A 26655-nucleotide genomic window follows, 5' to 3' on the forward strand; every position below is an offset into this window, starting at 1 on the left:
GTAAAGACAAGGGAGGGAGGGTGTGGGGGAAGCCAATAAAATTATTGCTGAAAGCATTATTTTGTTGTTGTTGTTGCTGCATGTTTTTATTTGCATTTTTTTCTGAAATATTTACAGTAAACAACCTAAAATAAGAATGTTCAAAAATTACTCTCTTTTCAATTTAAAGTGAATCTATCAACAGAAAACAGTTTGCTCTTTAAATGTTCTCTCCGGTGGAGCAACCTGCTTTTTTCCTTAAGGAAGAGAACTCATTCCTATTTCATGCCTATGGGTTAAAGAACTTCTGTTGTCCAGCTCTTATTCCCTGCAGGCAGAGCCTCCTGATGGAAGAATAGTGGAAAGAGCTAGATTAACAACCCTCTGGCCAAAGGCTTGGTTGAGGCAATATTCTGTTTGTCGAATTTGGTCTCTGCTTTTCAAATGCATGAATCTTTTTTTTTTTTTCTCTCTGAGAGTGAATAAGAATCAAAAGAGAGTGCTTTGGCTTCACTGACAAACCCACAAATATTTCTCAGAATTTGTTAGCATGGATGGCGCCAGCAAAGAGTATTAGCCAGCCCCTTGATGGCTGGATAGTCCTACCTAACAGCCAATTTACATTGCTTCCTCTAACATCCTATCTGCCTTGTGGACATAGTAAGCTTCATTTCTGCAAAAGTGAAGAGACCTCACAACAAATGAGTCATGATGAGTGCCTCCGCTCCAGTTTTTGGTCTGTAATTTTTAGTATGAGCACTCAAGCAGGACTAACTGAAGAGGCTCATTCCTAGTAGACGCGGAGGGCATATTTTGTGTTTTCTAGTGCCAAACACACACCAAAGGATTAGGTGCTAGAATGAAAAAATGAGTTTTCTCCATTTTTTGATTATTTTCACAGGCATTTCTATTATCTTTAACTTTCTTCTTCTAAAACACACACACACACACACACACACACACACACTGCCTAAGGAAAATTACTAAAGAAATTGCTGGGTTCTTTATTTACATTTTATTACAACCTTTACTTCTTGGTTTTCATAGGAAGAAGTGACAAGGACAACGTTAAGAGGTGGGCCCTCACTGCTGCAGGATATAGGAAAGAACTGGAAATTGAGGGCAGGCTAAGCTGGGTAAGGATAAAATTAGCCTTCAAGCATATGACTACCAGGAAATAATAAACTACCAGAATCAAGATACCCTGAGTTGTCATCGGGGAGTAAATCAAGCCATAACTCTTTTCTAAAGGACACAAGATAGCAGGGAGGGCAATCCAGCAGGTTTTATAGCCCCATGCTCACCAAACCCCCCACTTGCCAATTCAAACATTTGAGTAATTACAAAAGGCTGGGGTGTAGTCTATCCTTCCGATGGCTTTGTAAGACACAAATGCCAGATTCATAAGAAAGATCTGAGAAAACAGGGCATTGGTATAATTAATCACAGATAAAACTCTGTCTCCAGTTAGTAGCATTGATGACCCTCATGTTTAAAGGGCCATTGTGACTTTAGGCTTGATCTTTTCCCATTGCTACGTAAATGAAAACAACCCTTGGAGATGGCCAACCTCAGTCGACCTTTCCAAAGTGGCATCAAAGCCTGAGATGGAACAAAAAGGGTGGTGCCAACATTTGTCTTCTGCCTCCCAGCTCTCCCTCAACCCCAGAGCTTTGAAAATTATGGATGTCTCTAAAAGAGCAATGGGAAGATAGAGGCCACTTGTGCTAATCAGAGGGTCCAGTGCTATCAGAGGGGTTGGGAGCTTATAGAAAAAAGCCATGTGAACCCTGTTCTCAGTCACCACTCAAAAGCCATCTTCCACACATATAAAGTTTCAGATGGGCTGCTGATTGAAATACTTTTTTTTTTAATGTTCTCTACCTATCAATGTCATCAAAAGCAGCTATCTTCAAACACTAAGAAGTTAATTTACATTATATTAAAATTGAATAATATTTATGTGCATGTTAATGATTAGAAGACTACAGAATTTTTTATATTCTAGATCATATCTTACTGTTTATATTTTACATGATTTTCTATATACCTTTTATATTTATTTATACATTTTAATCATCATTAACATGTACCTAAATATTCTTTTTCTTTCCTTCTTTCTTTTATTTTTTGCACTTTACCACTGAGCTACATCCTCATCTCCTTTTATTTTTTTATTTTGAGACAGGGTCTAGCTAAGTTTCACAGACTGTCCTTGAACTTGTGATCCTCCTGTCTCAGGTAACCTAATCACTGGGATTATAGGCATGCACCACCATCCCTGGTCCCAATTATTCTTAAATTTAGTAATACTAAGAATTATACTCCATAGTGAGGCCAGTTATGGGGGAAAAATATTTTGCTCATCCACATTTAGAATTTAAAAGTTGTAAAAGAGGGTTGTGGAGTATAAGCAGAAGTATAGTTACAAGTCAAATGCATTAATACATTTAGAAAGTCCTTCCATAACAGATGGATACTTATTCTGCAAAATTTATAAAGGAATAAGCCAGGAATTGATGAGTAATGATGAACAACAAGAAAATAAACTTGATGACAATAACAGATGACATGGTTATCAGAAGATGTGGATCCTCCTTCTGATTCTGCTATGAGCTACCTGGTTGACTTGGCCTGTGCCGTTAGCAAACATTTATTGGGGATCATGGAACACTTTGTATGTTGGAGGTGACACAAAGATAAATAACATTTGGTTCTGGACCTTGAAAAGTTTATGAGCTGGTATGGAAGATAAGAAATACAACCATAGCTAACATCTGGCAGGATGAGAGAAGTCCAATTCAAACACATGAGATTGTAGACAGAGGAAAGGATAATTTCTGTCTGAAGAGAAGAGTTTGAAGGAAGGTTTTATGGAAAAGTAGTTTCTGATTGAGCCTCATGGAATGCATAAGTGTCTGACATGAAACTCAAGGAGGAAGGTCTCTCAGAAGCAGTGTGTGAAGTTGTGTTCACAGTTCTCACGCCAAGTTCAGCCACCAGATGTCTTTAGCCTGGGCAAGGTCACCTAATCCTCAGCACTCCTCTTTGGACTCTCACCTCCTAGCCTTCGTCATTTACATCATTTGACTAGCTCTGCAGACATTTGGGATTGTGACACTTGTAATAGAGATGTGCAATCTTTGAGATAAGGAGCCTACATAGTACTTCCAAAAGAATGGACACAGCCAACAGTAGCTGAGTCCAGAAGCTTCATGCTTCTAGCTGTGCCTTGGGAAGTAGTTTCTGGTATCACTATGGAGGATAAAAAGAGGGGTGGGGGGCCAATAAAGAGAGACAGTCAGGGAGGTGAGTCATCTGAGGACGAGACCACCAGGACCTGAGCTGAGGCAGTAGAATGGAGACCAAGGGAGCTTTGGATTCTGGGTATTCTTGAAGGAGGAAGTGGAATCCATCCTTCATTTAAACTTTATAGCTCCAAGGTCTAGGTAAATATGTCATTAAGAGAGGAAAAAGAAAGGAACAGACTTGATGAGGAAGATCAGTTCTTCATTTTGAGATGTGATGAGTCTGAAGGGCTTGTAAGACATTGAAGTAGGAGTGTGTAGCTATGGTTCTCAACCAGGTTCACAATCATTTGGCCTCAGCCACCCACATTGCACACAGTAGAGGTATGGAAATGTGTGGAGATGGTATTGGCTGCCATATCTGGGAGGATGCTACTGGCAATTAGCAGTAGTCCAGGGGTGATGTAAATATTCTACAAGGCACAGATAATCCCCTGCCCGCATGAGAGAATTACCCTGGACATCAACGGGGCAGAGGGGGAGGAATCTTAGTCTAGAGGTAATAGAAACTTCTAACCTAGATTTTTTGAGAGTAGACCAGATACAGATGAGAACTTTGAACCCCTCACCCTTCTGTAGGAGATGTGAGAGAAGACTAACCACTTTAGACATGTGTACAAAGGAAAGAAAGTCAGGGACTAATCAAATCCTAGGCAACTTCACTTCACCGGCAATACGAGTTCAGTGGGTTGAAGTAACGCCAGAGGCTCTTTCATATTCAAAATACAATGATTTTATGACTGTTCTCAGCAACTTTGAATCTATAAAGATAGACATAAAGGAGGATGGAAATCATGGAGCAGATCAGTTCAGCTATGAATGTGAAGACACATTGTGGTATGTAGGAGGGAGATATTATATATTGTCTAAAATTTTCATCTGCAAATTTGATATAGAACCACACTATTATAGGGCAAGAAATTTAATACAAAAAAGGAGACAGGTGCAAAAGAAAGAAGGAAAGAAGATAGCAAAAAAGTAAAAGAGAAATGAAATAGGGAGGGGAAATGACAAGACCAGGAAAAGAAGGAGAGGAGAGGAGGGGAGAGGAGAGGAGAGGAGAGGAGAGGAGAGGAAAGGAGGGGAGGGGAGGGGAGAGGAGGAGAGAGGAGTCTAAAGACATCCTCTAAAGTCTGAGAGAATACAGTATGAAACAGTTATGCATATGGTTCCAAGGAATAAGACTAGCGGCCATTCTTAATAAGTTTTTGAAATTGTGATACTAGAATATGGTCCATGGACAGCAAAATCTGCTTTTTGAGTGGTGTCAACAATGTTTTTCAAAAGCTAGGTACACACAACATGACAAAACAATGCCTTGCACTATATTCTCACATTTGAATTTTGCTGTAACTCCACTCCAGTGGGCTTGGTGAGTAGAGCGAGCCCCAGAGCAGGGCGACCCTGGAGAGGCAGTGCAGCTCTCCAAAGCAAATGGAGGCTAAGTTTGCAACAAACAAGAAGATGGTCCTTTCACACTCAAATCATCCTGTAGCTTTGAAAGACAAGGTGCACGTGAAAACAGCAAGCTAAAGTAGCCAACCATAGAGCCAGAGCCAGAAAGACCTTGAGTTCAAGTGCCAACCCACCATCCACTGGCTCCTGCTGACTACAAGCCGGGGGATGTCTCTGAGCCTGGACTTCCCTTCTCTATAACATGGATGATAAGCCCCCGCCTCCTATGAGCTCTATGACAATTGGATGAGATAACAAATGTAAAGGGTTCAGGCCAGCAGCTGGTGTGGGGTGGTGACTGTCCCCAGTAGCTGCTGTTAAGTGACATATAAATCCCATTACGCTAATCAGTGACCGAAAGAGAAAAACAGTAGGACCCACATTCCAAGGCAACCAAAGTACAATACATTAGAGAAGGTAATGCATTTGAAAACTGAAATGAATTTGTAGAACTGGAAGTGGCTTTCAGAGCTCTCTTGTCAAATTTCCTCATTTTATTGATAGGAAAATTGGGGGAGGAAATGAAAAGGCTGTTGTGGGTTGGATATACATGCACCAAAAAAGGTCTTAATTAAAGGGAGGTTATTCAAGTTCAGCCAGCAGATGTCTTTAGCCTGGGCAAGGTCACCTAATCCTCAGCACTCCTCTTTGGACTCTCACCCACTAGCCTTCGTCATTTACATCATTTGACTAGCTCTGTAGACATTTGGGATTGTGACACTTGTAATGGAGATGTGGAATTTTTGAGATAAGGAGCCTACATAGTACTTCCAAGTACTTCCAAAAGAATGCATAGAGCCAACAGCAGATATATATATATATATATGTATATATATAAATATATATCTGAAAGAATAAACCAGGAAAATAAAGGATGTGCTTCTCCTAAGACAGAGCCAAGTCACTCACCTGTCCAGGAGCAAGTTGGGAGCAAACAGTAGCTTCCCTGGGTGCTCCATGGAGCGCCAGACAAGACCAATCATTAGGATCTCTAGCCAGGCACATTCCAGAAGATGGACCTGATCGTGGAGGTTCAAATCCCCAAAGCCTGAAACATGACAAGAAAAAATAAACTCTGCTGAGTTAAAATGAAAAGCATTCATTGCTGGTGGAATCAATGCACCAGGGATTGCAACCACTTGGCTGTGTTTTCTATGAGATGGAATTAAGCATAATAGAGGCACACCATATAGGAATGTCAAGGAACTATTATTTAAACCTAGCACTATGAATAAATTTGTTGTGGTTTTAAGTTTTTTAATGACTTAGTGTCACATCTACAGAAATACATTAACTTATATAACCCACTTAGCTTTCTGTACTTAGTAATGAAGCTTAAATGCTTTCTACTTTATAAATTTTTTATTTGTTTTAATTAGTTATACATGACAGTAGAATGCATTTATGCACTTTGATACATCATACACAGATAGGATACATATATACATAAAGTAATGATGTCTGTTTCATTTAATGTCTTTTCTATCCCTACATCCCCTCCCCTCCTGTCTCTTCATTTCCCTCTACCTAACCTAAAGTGATGCTATTCTTCTCTAGTGCCGCACCCCCTCTTATTGTGAATTAGCATCTGCATATTAGAGAAAACATTTGGCCCCTGGTCTTCTGGGATTGGCTCATTTTCCTAAGCATGATATTCTCCCACTCCATCCAGTTACTGGCAAATCCCATAATTTCACTCTCCTTTAAAGCTGAGTAATATTCCATTGAATATGTATACCACATTTTCTTTATCCTTTCATCTATTGAAGGACACCTATGTTGGTTCCATAGTTTAGCTATTGTGAACTGAGCTCCTGTAAACATTGATGTGGATGCATTACTGTAGTATGCTGACTTTAAGTCCTTTGGGTAGAAACTGAGGAGTGGGATAGCTGGGGAAAATGGTAGTTCCATTCCAAGTTTTTTGAAGAATCTCTATTCTGCTTTCCATGGTGGTTGCACCAATTTGCAGTCCCAACCAGCAATGTATGAGTGTACCTCTTTCCCCATATCCTCATCAATACTTATTGTCGCCTGTATTCTTGATGATTCTGGCAGGAGTGAGATGAAATATTAGTGTAGTTTTGATTTGCATTTCTCTAATTGCCAGAGATGTTGAACACTTTTTCATATATTTGTTGATCAATTGTATTTCTTCTTCTGTGGAGGGTCTGTTCAGTTCCTTAGCCCACTTATTGATTGGGTTATTTGATTTTTGGTGTTTTTTGAGTTCTTTATATATCCTAGAGATTAATGCTTTATCAGAAGTACATGTGACAAAGATTTTCTCCCAATCTGTGGGCTCTCTCTTCACGTTAATTGTTTCCTTTGCTGAGAAGAAGCTTTTAAATTTGAATCCATTCCATGTATTGATTATTGATTTTTACTTCTTGTGCTTTAGGAGTCTTGTTAAGAAAGTCAGATCCTAGGCCAAAATAGTGAAGATTTGGGCCTACTTATTCTTCTATTAGGCCCAGGGTTTGGGTTGATTTTTGTGCAGGGTGAGAGATAGAGGTTTAATTTCTTTTTGCTACATATGGATTTCCAGTTTTGCCAGCATTATTTGTTGAATAGGCGATCTTTTCTCCAGTGAATGTTTCTGGCACCTTTGTCTAGTATGACATAACCATATTTATGTCTAGTATGACATAACCAAAATTCTATTCTGAACCATTGGTCTACAAGTTCTATTTTGGTGCCAATACCATGCTACTTTTGTTACTACAGTTTAAGATCTGGTATTGTGATGCCTCCTGCTTCACTTTTCTTGCTAAGGATTGCTATTCTGAGTCTCTTACTTTTCCAAATAAATTTTATGATTGCTTTTTCTGTTTCTATGAAGAATGTTCTTGAGATTTTAATAAGAATTGCACTAAATCTGTATAACACTTTTGGTAGTATGGCCATTTGGACAATATTAATTCTGCCTATCCCGGAACATGGGAGATCTTTCCATCTTCTGAGGTTTTCTTCAATTTCTTTCTTTAGTGTTCTGTAGTTTTAATTGTAGAGGTCTTTCACCTCTTTTGTTAGATTGATTCCCAGGTATTTTATTTTACTTATGACTCAATAGCCCTATTTGGCTGCTATTCATTTGTGCTTCGTTGAAAATACTAAGGTGCAAGAAATTTAAATTACTTGTCTTATACCATACAGAAACTGGCACTCAGGTAGGACCAAAGTCATTAAAAATCTATTTTTTTCTTCATATTTAAAAGATCATATCATATGATCTTCTTTCATAATCTGTTGAAAACTCAAGAAATAACATGTAAGTAAGTCACTTGGGAGAATGAAACAGATGATTAAAGGTGACATTATGATTACTTTTGGTAAAAAAAAAAAAACAAACATTAAAATGTGCCCTTTTTCCAAATTGTTGATTAGGATATTAAAGCTTTTTCCAGTCATTAATGACAAATGCTGGATGCTCAAAATATAACAATAAGGAAGAGGAGGAAAAACAAAGATAAGAAGGTGGCAAAGGAGAAGAAAATGGAGGGAAGAAGAAGAGGAAGAAAGAAAGACCAGCTTACGAGTGCCTTACTATAAGTTAGAGGCAGTGCCAAGTGCTTCCTGTACTTGGTTCTTCTCATTTTTATTAACACAATATCCAGAAGAGGTGGGAAGTGACACCTATTTACAAAATAAGAAAACAGATACTCCTAGATGGGAATGTAATCTCCAGTGCTTGTGCCCTTGACCACAATTAACATGACCTCTTCTGAGCTTTCCTTAATTATAGAATTTGAATTGAATGACCAAGTAAATCTAACCACACACATAAGGATAAATTAGTGACAGGGAAATTAAATGAAGATGCTGTTCATAAAGTTTTTTTGGTTTTCAGATCAGCTTCCTGTTCTTTGTCCCAGGGGCACAGTGTATTTCCTTCTTCTTGCTCCTTACCCTCTGCTCTGTTCCCACTTACCCATGAGAATGGCTATATAAATCTTTTTTTAATGTTCTCTTTTTTTCTTGCTATTTCTAATTCAATTAGCAATCTAATATTGTATTAATTGAAAAGTCAAAATGTAAGATGATTTCCTTAATTAGTCAAGTATAAATGATCTGCCTAATGGATATTTCTTCTTGAGGGTCTTGGTGTTATCCACAGCTCAGCCTTAAATAATTAGCTCATATTTGTACATGCCTACACATTGTATAGCACTCAATCTTCATCACCAAATAAGGGAGATCCAGATACAGACATTTAAGCCTGAAACAAACCTCACAACCTATGTCCCCTTTCTTGCCATCATCTCATCATCAAACCTAATCCATTAGTCTTCCTCTCCTCTCTGTTCCTACAGTTAACAAAGTCAATTCCTAATCACCTCTTACCACCTCTTACCTTTTTGTATGACTTCCCTATTACTCTAATACTTAATCATGATGTTGCTTGTATGGATAGTTGATTCCTTCTCTCGTGGTGTGGATTATTGAATCACTAAGTACACATTTATCCTATCATTGGGCATTTCGATTGTTTTCAGATTTGAGTTATTACAAGTAAAACTGTTATGAGCAATTTATGTATCAGTTTTGGTATGGACATATACTTCCATTGCTCTTGGTTAGATATTTAAGTGTGCAGTGCTTCTTAGAAACTGCCATACAGTTTTCAAAAGTGGTCGTACCACTTTACATACCCACCAGCAATGGATGAGAACAGCAGGTGTTCCGCATCCTTGCCCGTATCAATGTGGTCGGTCTTTTTCATTTTAGACATTCTAATAGATATAAAGGTATAACAATGACATTGTGGTTTGATTTGCATTTTCCTAATCATATTGAGCATCCCATGTTTTCTACCAGACCATTTCGTCACACCGTATTCACGTCAATTATTCACATATCTGTAGGACCCACTAGACTATGTACGTATTAGAGCCACAAAATGGATGATCTCTCAAAGCCCACTTTTTTTAAAGCTCAAATTTATTGCGACTTCCAGGACATCACACAGCCATCCAGGGCTCATAATAGCATAGCCCTCAGGGCAGGTACCTTTCAACTGGAAAGAATGGATTCCACTCAGGTGACACAGACTGGTATCTGGAAAAATGAGGAAATGGGTGGCATTGATCATAAGAAAATCTTGAAAACTAAAAAGCTATTTTTTTGGTTTCAGACCTGCCTGGGGGAAAAAGGAACATAAATATCTGCAATACGTCGATGTTCACCTAGTGCCCTGGGTCAAAAAGGACCCGGCTTTCTCCAGAGGAGACATCACTTGGCTCAACAATAAATGCTTCTCTTTCTTCTGGTCTAATAGGAAAAACCAAACCCAGGGGAAGAACATAAAATGAAATGTGTCCCTCAACTCTCTGAATAAAGTTTCCTAATAGTGAAATAAACCTACCCTATAAGTTAAACTCACTTTCAGAAATGTTAACTTTTTTTGTGTATGTGTGTGGTGCTGGGGATTGAACCCAGGGCCTTCTGCCTGCAAGGCAAGCACTCTACCAACTGAGCTACATCCTCAGCCTAGAAAGGTTAACATTTAAAAGCAAGTCTTTTTCTGTCTTCTCACGACATTCACTATTTTGTGTACACAAAAACGGTATCACGTGATATGTTTACCCATGAAGAATTTACCCTGTAATATTAAATTCCTTACATAAGCCTCAGAAAATTATAAAGGATGGTCTTGGGGACTGACTCCCAAGTTCTCAGAATTGCAGTTGGTCATGTAACCAATCAACTTGGGAAAACCAAAGGCCTGCTTTCTGATGGCAACTTTATATTTAAATGGGAATCACACATTTTAATTCTCTCTTTAGAATTCCAGTGTTGTTTAGGTGTGACAGTTTTAGTGGTCTTTTGGGAGCCGAACAAGCTCCCCCTAATCCTTTGTACCATGTAAGTATGGTGATTATGAAATGGGTCTGAGGGATGTCTGTTAGTAATAGTTTTCAATGGAAGGCCAGCAGGATTGCTAGGTCTCTCTATTGAAATGTTGTAGATCTCTCAAATGAGCCTATTTAATTATCTTTCCCAGCTGTGCAGATTGCCTACAGACAAAGGTTATTATGTCTGTTCCACAGTGTCCTCTGCAAGTTCCTGGGACAGGGTCAGAGAATCATGCAGAAAAGACTGTCAGTTAACCTCCTCGATGAATGAGAGGATGTAAAAGGGAGTTATTAGATGGAGTGTCTCCTTTCTTCCAATATACTGGTCTTGACATTACATTAACCACGCAGGAGCCAAATACCCTTTTGGTGTGGAACAAATGTCCATGAATTTTTCAATTGACAGTCAGTGGGGAAAAATAATGTAATAAATCCCTAACAAAATGATAGTGTGCCAGATATCTAATGCCATCAAGTTTCCACTCCATGGCTTACTTTCCTTATGAACATGAAGACAGTTCCAATATGTAATTCCAATGGACCTGACAAAACTTAGGGCAATCACAATTTAAATTCCCTTCTTTCTGAACACTTGAAAGTTCAGCAATAGGAAGACAGGAGCTTCTCAGTTGCCATGGGATATGAGTAGAGACATCAATGATAGATATTCTCACAGGTGGCACAGTGAGAGGTGACTCCCCCCCTCCCCCCGCCGCCCAACTTGAGGACCACATCTTAATAACCATGATAAGGCAGCATGGTCCTTTGGACTCCACCAGAAGGAAAGAATGCATGCTAACAAGTAGTACCAGCAGCTGATTGAGATGAAGCTAAATCAAATGTTCAGAAATCTCATTATATAAAATAAAATTATTTTAAAAAAGCAAACACAGGTGTTTTCTCCTGTTCTCCTTCACAGGCCTAGTAAAATCAAATCTCCAGAGATGGGATATAGTATAGACAGACAGATTTGCCTCAAGACCTCCTCCCCATCCCACATGGAATGTAATCTAGCTAATGAAGTTGAGGGAGAAAAAGGACACAGGCCCATACATCACCAGCTTATTATTTCCAGCATCCTGGCCAGGTAGAATTATGCCTTCTCTCCTACTTTTTTTTCCCCCTTCAAGATATTTTAACTGTAAAGGGAACTACAGCATGTCCGTCACCCTCCCTGGGGCCTCATGAGATGCTGAGCCCTCTGCTCCACTCTTCTCTGCTAGGAATTGCTGTACAGATTTCTTCATTTGCCTTGGCACACACAGAGATCGTTAGGCTTCACCCTCCATTACTGGGTGTGGCCTGGTCTTTAGAAATGATGTTGAAAGTGTGCAGAGATCCTTAGGCAAAATGACTAATATTATCTGAATGCCCATAAAGTCCCACACTGCCTCAGAATAAATGATAAATCAGAGTTCCTCTTCAGTGGAGACATGAGAAAAATCAAGCATTACAGCAATTATATGTGTTATTTCCACGGGATACACTTAATGGAGACAAAAAGTTGAAACCCCCTGGAAGAAGAAAGCAGCATTTCTCAGGGGAATGCTATCAACAAAACCAGAAGCCAGGTAGTTGGGTCCCTCAGTTAATCTATTGGAACAACTACTGGCTTCTTGACCTTCAAAAAAAGTAATCATGTTCTCAGTCATATGACCACAATGTTCTCCAAAATGTCAGTTATGAAATTGCCTGGTTTATTTTTTTCTGTGTTGCCTTATTACTCAATGGAAGAAGAGTTTAATAATTTATATCTTTTGCCCTTGATGCCAAAGACTCAACGTAAGAGAAGAGAAAGGTAAGAAATTAAGAAATTATGGAAGGTTCTGAGAGATTTTAGCACAATGATAGCTACAAACTAAACCAAACTAGGATTTCTGAGAAAAATCCTATAGAACAGATAATATCAGAAAAGATCCTAGACCCCTGTTCAAATGCCAAGTAGTCTTCACATTCTTCATTTGGTAATTTTTTTTTCTCCAGAAAATAGTAATTTAATGTTATACCATGGTCCATGGATCCCATGGTATGGTTAAATATGATGTTCCTTCATTCCAAAAATATTCTTACACTCCATCTTATACACAGTCCCAGTGTAGAGGCATCCACCAAAGCTGTGATTGCTAGTTTATGACATTTAATGCTGTTTCCAACAGTGTAAGCATCAAAAACTTCTTTTTGCAGAAATGAGTTTAATGTACTTAAATACACACAACTCTTTTCTCAAATATGTATTACCATTAAAAATAAAATAAATATAAACTGTATCAATACAATAAGTAGTAACAGAATAAACAGTCACTTGTTCAGAAATATTGTGAATCACAATGCAAGAGCCTTCCCCACATCACCATCACTAGGTTCTGACTTTAATAAGAGAAGTGTGAGCAGCCTCCTCCCTGACCTCACACCTTATCATATCACCTATCCGATGCTCTTAAGCAACCACCAATTAAATATTGACCTTGTCAATAGCAAGTTTACTTCTTTCCTTCTTTGTATGACAATAGCCCTCATCTGTGGGCATAATGACTAAGCTATTTCCAAATCACATCCCAACATTGGACTGTGATTATCTGGACCCTACCCGCCAACAGAATGGACAGAGAGTGAGCTGAAAAGTCAAGCAGACCTGGTTTGCAATAGCTCTGTGGCCTTCAGCCAGTTACTTAAGATCTCTGAAAGTGCTTCCATCTGTAAAATGCAGATAAACTGACCTGCCACTCAGAGTAACTATAAAAATTCGCAGCTGTCCCAGGATACCAAAGTGACTACTTGTCTTCCATACTTCATACCAACAGGCTACAATTTCTATTTCTGCAGAACATCAAGAGACATGATTTATTTTTAAAATATTTTAGATTTTGAATCTCAAACTTAAAATGGGCATTTCGTATTGACCCCAATTCATGCTGTCATATTGTATTTTCCTTTATATATAAAGAACCTAATAAAAAGGATAAAAGATTTTCTGGACATCAAAGAGCACTTTAAAAAACAACATTTTTATGATTTAAAAGTGGAGGGAATAAGAGCATGTGAATTATATTTTCCCTAAAATATATAGATGAGAAAAGAGGGTATATTGGGGGTTTTATTATATCCAAAGCATTCTAAAATGGTGAGCATCTCCAGAATGTATCTATCTCCATGTACCCCCAAAACAAGCAGAAGATGATTTTCTATTGAACCCAGCACCCTTCTAGGCTATGCTGGGTACCCTTCATGACCTTGGGATAGACAAAATAAAACTTTCCCTGTGGTGGCTATTCTCTTTGGGAAACAAAATGGTGTTCCTCAGAAAAACACTATGCAATAAATCCATTGGTACTGAAGGACCAAATGTGAAAATTTGATATCTTAAAAATACGTACACTTAGCATAGTTGGAAGCCAATTAATTTGAGTAAAAACTGAGGAATTCAGTAAGAGGTTTGAAAATAAATGAAGAGATTGGTTTTTAAAATTAATGATGCCTGCTTCTAATGCCCCACACTGAGAGCCAGATCTCAAAAGACTTACAGATGATGAAGGTCATGATAGCTATATAAATCTGTTTGATCTCTGTTTCCCAACATTGACACTGCACTCTGACAATGGAATCATGTATTCTTTTATATAACATAATGAAGATTTTCATGACATCATCACAAATTCCTTCAGAATAATGCAGCAAAACCTAACACATCTTACCTGAGAATTAGTCTTATACATACAGAGTCTAAGATGATGGTTGTGTGGAATACCTAAAACAAACAAAGCAGTACTGTTTGGGGTAATTGCATGTTTTCCTCATTTTTATCTAAATGAAAGAGGAAAAAACAAGAGAGTCACAGGTAATCCCTGGCCCTCACTTGTGAATTCATTCATTAAGTATAAACTAAGTACAGAAGAGATGTTCTTCTGATAAGGTCTTAGATAACTTATTATAAGCTACTTGTTGAGAAAAAAATCTAAAGACAAAACCATTTGCTCAACTGTTGCTTGAATTAAATTCAACCTTGAATTAAATTCAAGGATCCATATACCTTATAATATGCCTCTAAGAAATTATTAGCCTTAACCTGGAAGTAAATTCAGACTCTACCACAAAGTCTTTCAACAGTTTTCCTCTGATCTGGAATCAGTCCACATTTATTGTTTAGGTGTGTGTGTGTGTGTGTGTGTGTGTGTGTGTGTGTGTGTGTGTATTGTGGTTACATCTTCTGCCAGTATTCGATTATGTTTGCACATAGAGATAACCTAAAAACAGTGTATAGAAATCTGACCTACAGTGGTAATTATAGAACTTCTCTGTATAGAAAGAAAAATAGAGCTCTATTATAAAAGCTCAAGATTCCAATGCTTAGAGTAATACATTATGGCATATATAAAATAATGATAACATGCAAATTATTCTTGACTTTAAATGAACTTCATGAAATATTTCCCTTAATCTTATTGATTTAGTTTATCACACTTTTAATAGCGAGATTTGTACTTTCTTCTTTTTCAAAGGCCAAATGGATCTTAATTCTGATCATGGCACATGTGATTTTTTGAAATACTGCCTATTTTTCTTTCTTTTTTTTTTTAAAAAGAGAGAGTGAGAGAGGAGAGAGAGAGAGAATTTTTAATATTTATTTTTTAGTTCTCGGCGGACACAACATCTTCGTTTGTATGTGGTGCTGAGGATCGAACCCGGGCCGCACGCATGCCAGGCGAGCGCGCTACCGCTTGAGCCACATCCCCAGCCCCCTGCCTATTTTTCTTAAAAATGTATCTCCTCTATTTCTGTAATGAGTCAATATGAGAAAATGTCATTGCATCTTTGTCAAAGAGGCTGGAGATCTCATACAAGTCTTCATTTATATGGTTCTTTCTGAATTTAGTAAAAAATTTCTTCTGAAGAATTGCCATATCTCTTTTCATTGGCTGGTAAGCCCCATCGTCAGGAAGCATAGACATGAATACAATGTTCTAGAACACTGGCAATTTCACCTATTTCCTTAAAAAAAAAAGTCTGCCTTGCTGCTTCTTTTCTGTGGACCTTACTTTTGGACGAACCTTACATGGAACTTTGCAAAGTAGGTAGAGAAATAAACCATTCAAATATGCATACATACAGAATATTCCATTTTCCCTCCATTTAACCATAAGTAAGTTCTGTGGTAACAGATGAGGAAGTGATTTGGCAACAGAAGAGAATTCATAGCACAACTAGAGCTGCCTCCCGAGAGGAAAACAATCAAGACTTCAAATCTGAGGCTCAGAATTGGGGATCCAAAAACAAGTCCCTCAGAGAAAACAAAGCAGATGGCAATTCTACCTTGTTACCAGCCCCATCTGTATTACATGCAGAGCCTTGGTTTATGAAGACATGGTTGTCATGACAATGAGCATTTGAGAAGAATTCTGGAGAAGCTGATGAATTTATGAGAGTCTCCTGGCTTCCCAATTTTCCAAACACACCAAAATCCAAACCCCCAACCCCCAAATAAGCAATTCTATTACTGCCCATATTGGCTACAATTATTCTACATAGATATTATGAGTTTTGGCACTTTTCAGATCAAAATCCTCCACAGAGGGATGCAACAGCTTTTTACTCTGATAGAACACAGCTTGAAGGTAAACCAGTCTTTTATTTTTATTCAGTGAAGGCAACTCTATTAACGATGGCTTAATTTTCTTTCCTTACAAGCTCAGAAAGAAATCAATTTCAGCTTAAATGAGAAAGGGGAAAAAAGTAAAAGAAATTATTTTCCAGTTTCTGAGAGTAGATTGCAAACTAAAGAAGGAAAAAAATTAATAAACTATAAAGTAAAGTACTTAAGACTGTCCTTTTAAGTGCTTGTCAAATGGACAGGAAGGCCAGCCACTGTGGAGTGACTCTGAGTTACCTGACAAAGAGCACAGACTGGCTGCATTTGAAAAGTCAACAAGCACTTGTCCCCGGGAACATAGTTTTCCCCATATTTCTAGAAGCAGACCTACAGAGCATTTCAAATACTATTGTCATCAGTCTGAGTTTCCAAACTACGCTCCTGGTAAACAGTACAAATGTCATCAACACACTTTAAGAAGGAAAAGATAGTCTCCCTTTAGAGTAAGTCCCCAAAAGAAATCAACAATGATAATTTCTTTTCTCCCACCTCTGCCAAGCTCAAGCCCCTTCATGAAACCAAATTGCTGATGATCTATGGTTTTAGGAGGAGACACACACACACACACACACACACACACACACACACACACTCAAACCTGATTTAAATACTGGAACACCCATCATAGCTGATGGCCCAGGGACATCTAGCTCTAGAATGCTTTAGGAGAAAAAAAAGGTTAATTTGTTCATTGTTTTACTTAAATTTATGTCAGAATGGGAGCTTTACAAGGCAGAACCCCAAGAGGTCTGGGAAAGAGAGTATCAAATCACACAGCAATGCTCCAGCCAAGAAGGCAGGGGACAAGCCACAGGTTCTAGATCAAGAAGGGGCAGGCCAGCAAGTCTGGGGTCTCACAAGTCCTTGGGAGTTATTTAGAAAAGATGGCTCTTTCCCATCTGGTCTTCCTACAATTGCCTGCCACCCATAATTGTTCCATGATCCTATAGAAATTTTAGTACCAGATAAAGTGAGCAATGAAATGAAGAAGAAAGAATTATTTCCACCTCTTCCACCCAATACTTGAAGACAATCATCCCTGAATTTGCACAGATCATTCTAGAGAGAGGTCAAAAGGAAGCCAGATAGCCAGAATTGATGTTCCTTTAAACCCTAGTGGATACTTTTGTAAGTCCAGTATATATTTCCAGGTCATTAAATAGCCTCTCTAAAAATAAAGTGGGTGCTAGGCCAGCCTATAAGAGAGCTTCTATAAGTACTGCTTGTCTTGAAAGCAAGAGCTATGTAATTTCTTGTAAGCTGAATGTGGAACCCAGCTTTGTCTTGGGCCTCATGGATAGTGTGGGCTTCTGAAGGATTTCAACAGGAGCACAGCAATATTTCCGGACAGAGATAAAGAGCATCTGTTTAATTTCCTAGGATTTCCATCACAAAGTTGCACAAAATGGGTGATGCCAACCTGGCTTAAAAAATATTCAACCCTCAAAATTGCAAAGCCTCTTGATCTAACTATTTCAGGCCACAAATGTGAAACAGTATGAATTGGGATCACTGAAAAATAACAAAAAACAAGATCCCATGAAAATACAATGGCACCTACACCAAATTAAAGGCAAGGTTTCTGAATATTTGTCAAGGCAAAGGAGTGCGTATATGTTCGTGGGTACAAGGACACATAGATGCCATCACTGGGATGACAGACTCTTTTTTTTTTTTTTTCAAAGAGAGAGTGAGAGAGGAGAGAGAGAGAGAGAGAATTTTTAATATTTATTTTTTAGTTCTTGGCGGACACAACATCTTTGTTGGTAGGTGGTGCTGAGGATCGAACCCGGGCCGCACGCATGCCAGGCGAGCACGCTACCACTTGAGCCACATCCCTAGCCCAATGACAGACTCTTAACTCTGCATCCTTGCAAGATTAGTGACAGACCTAGAAGAGAACTGGTTAATTCCAGAACATCACTGATTGGAATACAGCTTGCCCACTCAAAGCTAGAATAAAGAAAAGCAGAATCATTACTTTTCAGGGAAACCTAACTATATTTCATATTTAATATAAAAAGTAAAATATGTATTGGCTACCTTCCTAGAGTTTCAGGTCTCCAGAGGACTTCTTACCTGTTTGACACAGAATAAGATGCTGTGAAGATGTACTGTCTGGTGGAGGGACAGTGGGCTTTGCCGGGCCCAGCTTTGCCCCGTATGAGCCTTGTGGTTTGGGTGAATTGATCAGTGTCTGCTGCCCACTCTTGGTGTCTGCTCTATGGATACTTTAAAAGTAAATATGTGCTTTGTTCTGGGATTCCATTTCTTCATTTGCAAAATGAGAATGATAACATGATTCCTGCAGTTTATTATGGTAAAATGAGATATATATGGAATCACCTATTGCCTGGTACAAATTGGTGGTTCATGAATAAATGGTAGCTATCATTACTACTAGTTCCATTTTAAGGTAAAAAATGTCAAATATTATGCAGAAGATCAATTTTCTTATGCCTAACCATGAGTTTTGCATCTAAAGTATATAGGTAGAAGCACATTTATGACAGGGTTTTTGAATATTTTTGTTTCAATTGGAAATCTGTGAAGTTTATGGAGTAATGTTTTAAGTGCATAAATTAAAATACATTTTATTGAGAAAAAAAATTATGGCATTTGTAGGTAAATGGATGGAGTTGGAGAACATCATGCTAAGCAAAATAAACAAAGGCCAAATGTTCCCCAAAATCCCCAAATCCCCAAAAAACAAAGGCCAAATGTTCGTTCTCTGATAAGTGGACACTAATCCATAATGAGTGGGGGGAGAATGAAGGAAAGGGGAGCACCGGGGCAGGAAAGATGGTGGAATCCTAGGTACATGTATGACTGCACATATCATGTGACTTGTATCATGTACAGCCAGAGAAATGAAAAGTTGTGCTCCATTTGTGTACAATGAATCAAAATGCATTCTGCTGTCATGTACAACTAATTAGAACAAATAAAAATAAATAAATAAACATATGTACATGTGCATGCATAGATATAACAAAATATACTGCATGTGGATATATTTCTAGCAAATGGGTACATATCATATATATTATATTTTTGTATATATTACATGTATATCATGCTTATGTAGTCTACATGTTGCTTTTTTAATTTGACAATAATAAATCCTCAAATTCTAGAAAAAGAAAATATCTTTTACCAATGTCACTAAATGAAAAACATTTTAGTGGGACTTAGTTCTTCTTAAGACCCTGGTGTATACATGGACCTCAGGTTAGGAGTACCTGATAGGCTGAGGATAAACGTCAATGAATTCCTAAATAATCAAATAGTGTTGGAAGACTGTCCTACAGTATCCTTCTGGTGGACTGTGACACACGTCATTCATTCTATATCTTCTCTTGAAACTAAAACACAACAGATTAAATGAGAATTTCATGCATATGACATTTCAAACAAGGAAGACCTTTTCTCATCCTGCACTCTTTCTGGAATGCTTTCATAAAATGATTGAAGAGCAAATAAACTTCTATAAGCTATTGGAAATTCTTATTGTATATGAGACAAAGAGAAGTGAAAAAAAATTGCAACAGAGATCTAGTGAAACAACTACTGTTTAACAGCAGGTACGAGAGTCGGCCTTGATGACCCACTTTTGATGATTCATTTCACAAGCTATTTAGGGAAATCATTAATATCTTAACTAAAGAATGTCTGTGAAATTTCATGAAGATTTGAAGAGTAAAGGTAAATTGCAAGTCTTAACAAGAAGAGATTAGTAATTCAATAAATTATAAGATGATTTGGGGGTATCAAAAATACATTTTATTGACTTTTAAGGAATAATAAAATCCGAAGTTATGCATGAAACAGACAAGTAAAACCTCAAAAAATACAATGTTCCTCAGTATGAAGCATCCTAGTACCTGAACATAAATGGCCAGTAGAGGGCTGGCCAAGAGAGGGGACATCCAGCTGTGGTGTGACTGTTCACCCAGCCCACTCTGCAAAACTTCTATGAATTCTGACATCAGCCTCATAAACACTGATAAGAGCCAGATTGGGGGCTAACAACCAACAGCGAAAATATTCAGTGAGTGAGTACAAGGAGCTAAGAACGCATAGGAAGAACCCCAATTTAAAAATTACACAATGTATATGTGTTCTGAAACATCACATGGTACCCCATTGTTTTGTATAAATTTCATGTTTTTATATATAAGTTAAAAATAAATTTACATTTTTAAAATTTCAAGTGAAAAATAGAGATAGAAACTTAAAAGATTATCCAAACAGGTTGAGGTATAAGAGAAGATTCTATCAAGAAGGCAGAAGCGCTGGGGTTGCTTTCATCACTGAAATTTTAGAATGACCCTGAAGACTCTTCCTTTGGCCTTTCGTGACTTGCTGCTTAATCCCTCAGAATGGTGGCACCTTTAAAACTTTTCCATTGCTTTTACTGCCCTTCTTACATTTCTGTGTTTTCCTCTTCTGCTACTCTATCCAGTGGCATTTTAGCAGAGGGACCATGATGTAAATTCTGAAAGCTAAAATTTCAGATAATTTTTGCCCTGCTAAAAGCACAGTCAATGTCAAGAAAGAGGCAGAAAATGGAACAATGATTTGTTGAAAACTACCTTCTGTTCTTGAGTCTATTAGTGTCCAGCTAGCATAGGAAATCTTTCATAAAGTGTTATTCTTTTTGAGCTTAATCTCTTACAGTGACAATACCAATCCTATTAGATATCTGTATCTGATGTCTCATATTGCAACACTGGGACTGTGATTTTTTAAAAAGCCAAAAAAAAAAAAAAAGGAAGAAAGAAAGAAAAAGAAAAAACCTATTTGGGCATAGAAAACATTTCTAGTTTCCTAAGGTTGCTATAAAAAAGAGATAATTTAACCTAAGCATAGTGTTAGGGTTTGCAATTACCTACCATTTCAATTCATATTTCCTGAAAGGTCTACTATAGAATTTTTCATTTATTAGTAGATGATTAGTAAATGATGTGTGAATTTAATGTATTTTAAAAGTAATTATATTGGAGGGAAAATTGAAAGTCAGACTTCCACAATACAGATTTTCCACAAATACTGATCAAATCTACCACTATTCACTAGTTTGGGGCAAATTAACCAAATAGTTAAATGGGGTTTACATTGTTTTTGCTTTTGATTTCTTTGCTTTTTAGTTTTTGTTTAAGACTAGAAAAGGTACTTAAATAGAGAGAGATGGTATTTTCCTTTGAAAGACTCTTTAGGGCCCCATTTAGTTAGCTAAGATGAAGTATTAGGATAACATATTTGGATGGGCTCAAAACATTTTTGTCATTGAAGTCTCTTTTGTCCTTAATAAGTAGTAGTATTTAAAAGCTCCTCACTTGTTTGAAATGACCTAAAAGATAGAATTATCTTCACTTTGAGAATAGCACTTATGGATTTGTTCAAACAATATGTCAAAATCTTTCATCCCTTAGATATTTATTGAAGTCCTATTACATTCTAAGTATTGTGTTAAACGTTGAAATTAGCGTACTTTGCTTTATTTTCTATATTGAGATGGACTCCAAAGTTCTCATTTTATCTCATTAGCTACATGCTTACATATCTATTGGTGTGAATGATACACAGAGAGATATGTAACATGGTCTCATAGTCATACCTAAGCAAGAGGCATAAATGCAAGCTGGGAGAGCTCAAGAGGAGAGAAGAGTTAGTGGCAAGGGGTGGGGAGCTAAGGACATAGTCCCCACAGACATTCATGAAGACAGCAGGGCAGGATAGGATGCATGTCCAGAAGAAGAAGTGAGATGGAAATGACACCAGCAGAGTCTTGCTTGGGAAGGAGCATCACAATAGGAGGTCAAGGTGGAGGGAGCCCTGGCTAGAGAAAAAGGTATGTGTGCAGAGGAGGAAATACTCATCTAAGTGGAGCTCAGGCCAGCAGAGCAGGACCCCAGGCCTTGCTCAGATGCCTCCATGTGAGTCTATGGCAGCCACTGTGGGAACCAGAGCAGACAGCCATGACGGCCCTCTCCTTCATAGGCAAATAAGGAAGTTCTCCCACACATACCGAAGGGATGAGGGGCATGCACTGTTTGTGGAATGTATTAACGATCTTGCTATGCAAGGTTTCCTCTCAAACTGCAGTGGAGGAAGATGCCATTCATTTGATGTAGTCATGTGTACTTCAGGGTGTGGCCTCAGGAACAGAGGGTCTGGGCTGAGATCCTGGCTCTGCTACTTCTTAATGGAGACACCTTGAGAAGGATACTTGACTTCCCCATGCCTGGGTTTCTTCATCTGAGGTGGGAGCTTAAAATTTTAAAAGTGTCTTTCCTCTGGGTGTATTATGATGAGTAAATGAACCAAGAAATATAAAATGCTATAAATGTTGTTCCAGGTAGTCACTCACTGTTAGTTCAGCCATAGTAGCAGCACTCATTGTGGTTCAAAGTGGTAGGACAGGTCTGAAATAAAAGTCAATTTTTACCTTTGGGGTACTCAACTTATTTTATAACTCTCACCATTTGCATAAAATAAATAAAATAAAATGAAGAAGCCATAAAACTATAATTTGATTTTTGAAGTTTTACCCCAAAAAGCATAACTGGAAAAGAGATATTAAGAACACAATCAAGAACTTCAACTTTGAACTTAAAATACTACTGTCAAATATGAGACGATATATTTTAATCATGATCTTATTTCTTTTTTTTTAAGAGAGAGTGAGAGAGGAGAGAGAGAGAGAGAGAGAGAGAGAGAGAGAGAGAGAGAGAGAGAGAGAGAATTTTTTTTAATATTTATTTTTTAGTTCTCGGCGGACACAACATCTTTGTTGGTATGTGGTGCTGAGGATCGAACCCGGGCCGCACGCATGCCAGGCGAGCGCGCTACTGCTTGAGCCACATCCCCAGCCCTAATCATGATCTTATTTCAATTGTGACTTCCCATATGAAATCTTTCCTATCGGTCCACGCCCCTAAAAGAATTGTACAGATTTTCCTTTATCTCACCTTTCTGGCACATAAGTACTCAAAGAGTCTTGGATTGATGGATAGATGAATGGGAGAAGGAAGGGAGGCAAGAAGTTAGAGAGGCCAGAACACCAGAGGTTAGCTGCTGTCCCAGCACTGGAGGTCAAGGCCTTTTTCTGGATTTAGGAGTTCAGAATTCAGGGTTCCACCCATGTTCTCAGGGCCTGGTCTGCACACAGAGGTCATCTTCAGAATGAAGCCAGGGGATCCATGTGCTTCTGCAGCTGCAGCGGGTGCTCCATCCATGGACTCTTCCTCTCCTTGTATCTCCTCTAGAGAAGGCTCCCTCCTTCAGTTTGAAAACCTCCGGAGATATGTGAGGGCATATGAAAAGCATAACTTTTGTTTCTCTTTGAATCAGGCAAATGACATGATTCAAATATTAACTTATAAAGATTGATTTCTTTTAAGTTAAGGAAGGAATTTGCCTTGGAAAGTGGAATAATAAAACATCTCAATGATAATTTCTCAAATGGAAATATACTGAGCAAAATGGACAAGTCTGCCCCTTTCACTCTTTCTCTCTGTACCTCTCCCTTCCTCTCTCTTTCACTCTCTGTACCTCTCCCTCCCTCCTTTTCTATCTCTATCTCTATCTCTATCTCTATCTCTATCTCTATCTCTATCTCTATCTATCTCATCTCTATCTCTTTCCTGATTGTAAAGGCAAGGTGTTAATGAGAAGTAGCAGGCATCCTGCTAGCTTGTTAGAATGCACTGTATTGCATCATGAAGACAAAGATGCAAGAGAGCTTCTCTGCTTACTTTGACAGAGCTTCCTGGACTTATTTTTGATGGAAGGTTTTGGATGCCACCCATCATCACACATAGAATAACAAGTAAGAGAGGGCTTGTCACCCATGGGTCCCGTGTCAGCAGCATGAGGAGCAAGTTAAGACATCAGCCTTTCTGTCTTGGTTTGGGGTTTATTTGGAAGAGTATTTTTCAACTTAATTCCATAAGTTTTCTCTGAGTGTTTACATGCCTAGGATTGTTCACACTTGTTAGAAGGTAGAAATGAAAGACCAGAGATTACATTTGAACAGTTTACAGCAAATTTAGTAGAGGTTATTTTTTTAAATGTTAAGGTTCCAATCAAAAAGTGATCTCATATAGAGAACAAAGAATCGAGTCTTCAGGATGGAATGGACCTCAGAGGGGCTCAAACTGAGTTTTCCCCAACTTTGGTGACCTAAGCAACCTACCTACTATCTCAGTATTTCAATTTCCCTATCTGTAAAAATAGTGATAATCACTCTATATGGTCATTGAGAGGGTTAAATAAGCTACCACATAAAATGCATATCATGCCTGGCATAGAGTTAGTATTCTAGAGTCATTTGCTCTTATCATTACTTTGCAGTATAAAAAAAATAGAAGTAATTCTTTGGCAAAATTCCTAGTACTGCCTCATCTAGAAAGGAAAACGAGCTATGCAATTATGTGGCAGTGTGGGCTAATGGAAGACACTTCTCCACTGAAGAGCATGCGGCCTTGGGCAAGCCACTCAACCTACCTAGACCTCAATTTCCATATCTGTGGAATGGGGATAATAACACCCACTCATTTTCCTGCCAGATCATTGGAAGTTTTGGTTCAGATGTTGGAGAAGATTTAAATCAAGTTGAAAAATGCTAAATGCTGTGCATGTCAGAAATCATAGGGAGGGATCTTGGGTTGAAACCAGAGAATTCAAGGGGAAGCTGTCAACAAATCCAGAGCTGGAGTTAAAGCTGATCCAGGGTTCAGGAACAAGTCAGTGCTCTCATTCTTTTCTGGTCCTTTCTTTAGCTGGTGTCCTTGTGGCTTGACTGAGAATACTGTCACTTGGGAGAAGGAAGTTGGTCCTGTCCACTTGCTCTGGGCCAGGCCTGACCCAAGAAAATAAGTTAATATTATTAGATCAACATATCCCATTTCATACCTTGCTGACTGTGATGTGAATGTATTGAGTGTCCTTTGGATAGTATGTCAACAGCCCTTTGGCAACTGAGTGTGATGTTAACTTCATAGAGACTAAGATGTTTCTCTGATTTATAGATTACCCTAGACAACAGTTATTTAATTTAGACATATTTAGACTGTAGAAGAAATAGATTTTCTGACTTGTAAATTAATTACCTAAAAACATATTAACTCATTTATATCATGAAGTACAATTTACTGTATGAAAAGTTTCTTTTTGCCTTCATAATCACATTTTTAAAACCTATGAGTGGGGAACATCTCCACTCACGTACCAACATTTTGCAACTCAAGCAAAATCATGAAGTAAACTAGATACGTGTAGACACTATAGTGTGCTTTCTTGCAGGTATTCTAAATAATAAATTACATACAGCATATCAGACATGTTTATACAAATCTTCACATTCTTATCTCCTGTTCAAATCCTGTTCTTCTCTGCCTCTCCTTTCTAACACTGGTGCAGGTCAATAAGATATCGTCCCACACATAAGCCACAACATCATTGTTATAATAACAATAAGGGTACCCAGGAAAACTGAGGATGTTTACCACTTCCAAACTTTTTAGAGGTCCAATGCTGCTGATGGGAGATCCAAACACTTTAGGACACACAGGTTCTTCCCGTTCTTGCCCCACCCACCTTGCCAACCTCACCACTCCCAGTCAACTTCCAAATTCCAAGCTACACTATCTCTGTCCCCAGGAAACTCTCTTGAGTATCCTTCAAATATGCTTACATTTTTCTGATCTTATGCTTTCATTCAAAAAGCATTAATTACCTTCTATGTGCCGGGCATTATGAAAGAAAGATACCAAAACAAATAGGACAACATGGATAAACTTTGACAGTGCTGTCCCCTGGGAAATAAGCTAGGCACAAAAGGGCACCAAATGTGTGATTCCACTTGCAAGAAATACCTTGAATAGTCAAAGTCATAGAGGCAGAAAGTAGATTTGAGGTCACCAGGAATGAGGGAGGAGAGAGCAGAATGGATAGCTATTGTTTAATGTGAACAGTTTGAATTTGGGGTGATGAAGTTCTGGAGATGGTGATGGTGGTGGCTGCACAAAAATAAGAACATACTAAATGCCACTCATCTCTAGGTTTAATGTGGTTAAAGAGAATGTAAAATGCATGTTATATATATATATATATATATATATATATATATATATATATTAGCATGATAAAAAATTTAAGCATAACAAAGAAAAAGAAGACCCAATCTCTGCCCTCCTTGGAGATCCTGACTAGTTGGAGTTAGCAAACAACCGTAACAGAGATGCAGCAATACAGAAGCCTGGGGACACTTAGTCTGGGCTCAGTAGAAGTTCCTGGGAAAGTTGATGTCCTGCCCATGACAATAAAGAGGATGAAAGAGCATGTCAACCAAGAGTGTGGGATGTTTGGGAGGCAATGGGGGCAGGATTTGGTGAAAAGAGGACTCCTA

At 38.2% G+C, this 26655-nt stretch overlaps 1 protein-coding gene across 1 annotated transcript in view; it reads right to left on the reverse strand.

The window, feature by feature from the left end:
- The window catches only part of Esr1 (estrogen receptor 1), a 269902-nt gene that overhangs the window by 71683 nt on the left and 171564 nt on the right, over positions 1-26655 (reverse strand). The window contains exon 6 of the mRNA XM_026399936.2: positions 5652-5790. Coding sequence (XP_026255721.1) covers positions 5652-5790 — 139 coding nt within the window. The remainder of the gene's footprint in view (positions 1-5651; positions 5791-26655) is intronic.

Source organism: Urocitellus parryii, chromosome 8 (genome assembly GCF_045843805.1).
Source record: "Urocitellus parryii isolate mUroPar1 chromosome 8, mUroPar1.hap1, whole genome shotgun sequence".
NCBI lineage: Eukaryota > Metazoa > Chordata > Mammalia > Rodentia > Sciuridae > Urocitellus > Urocitellus parryii.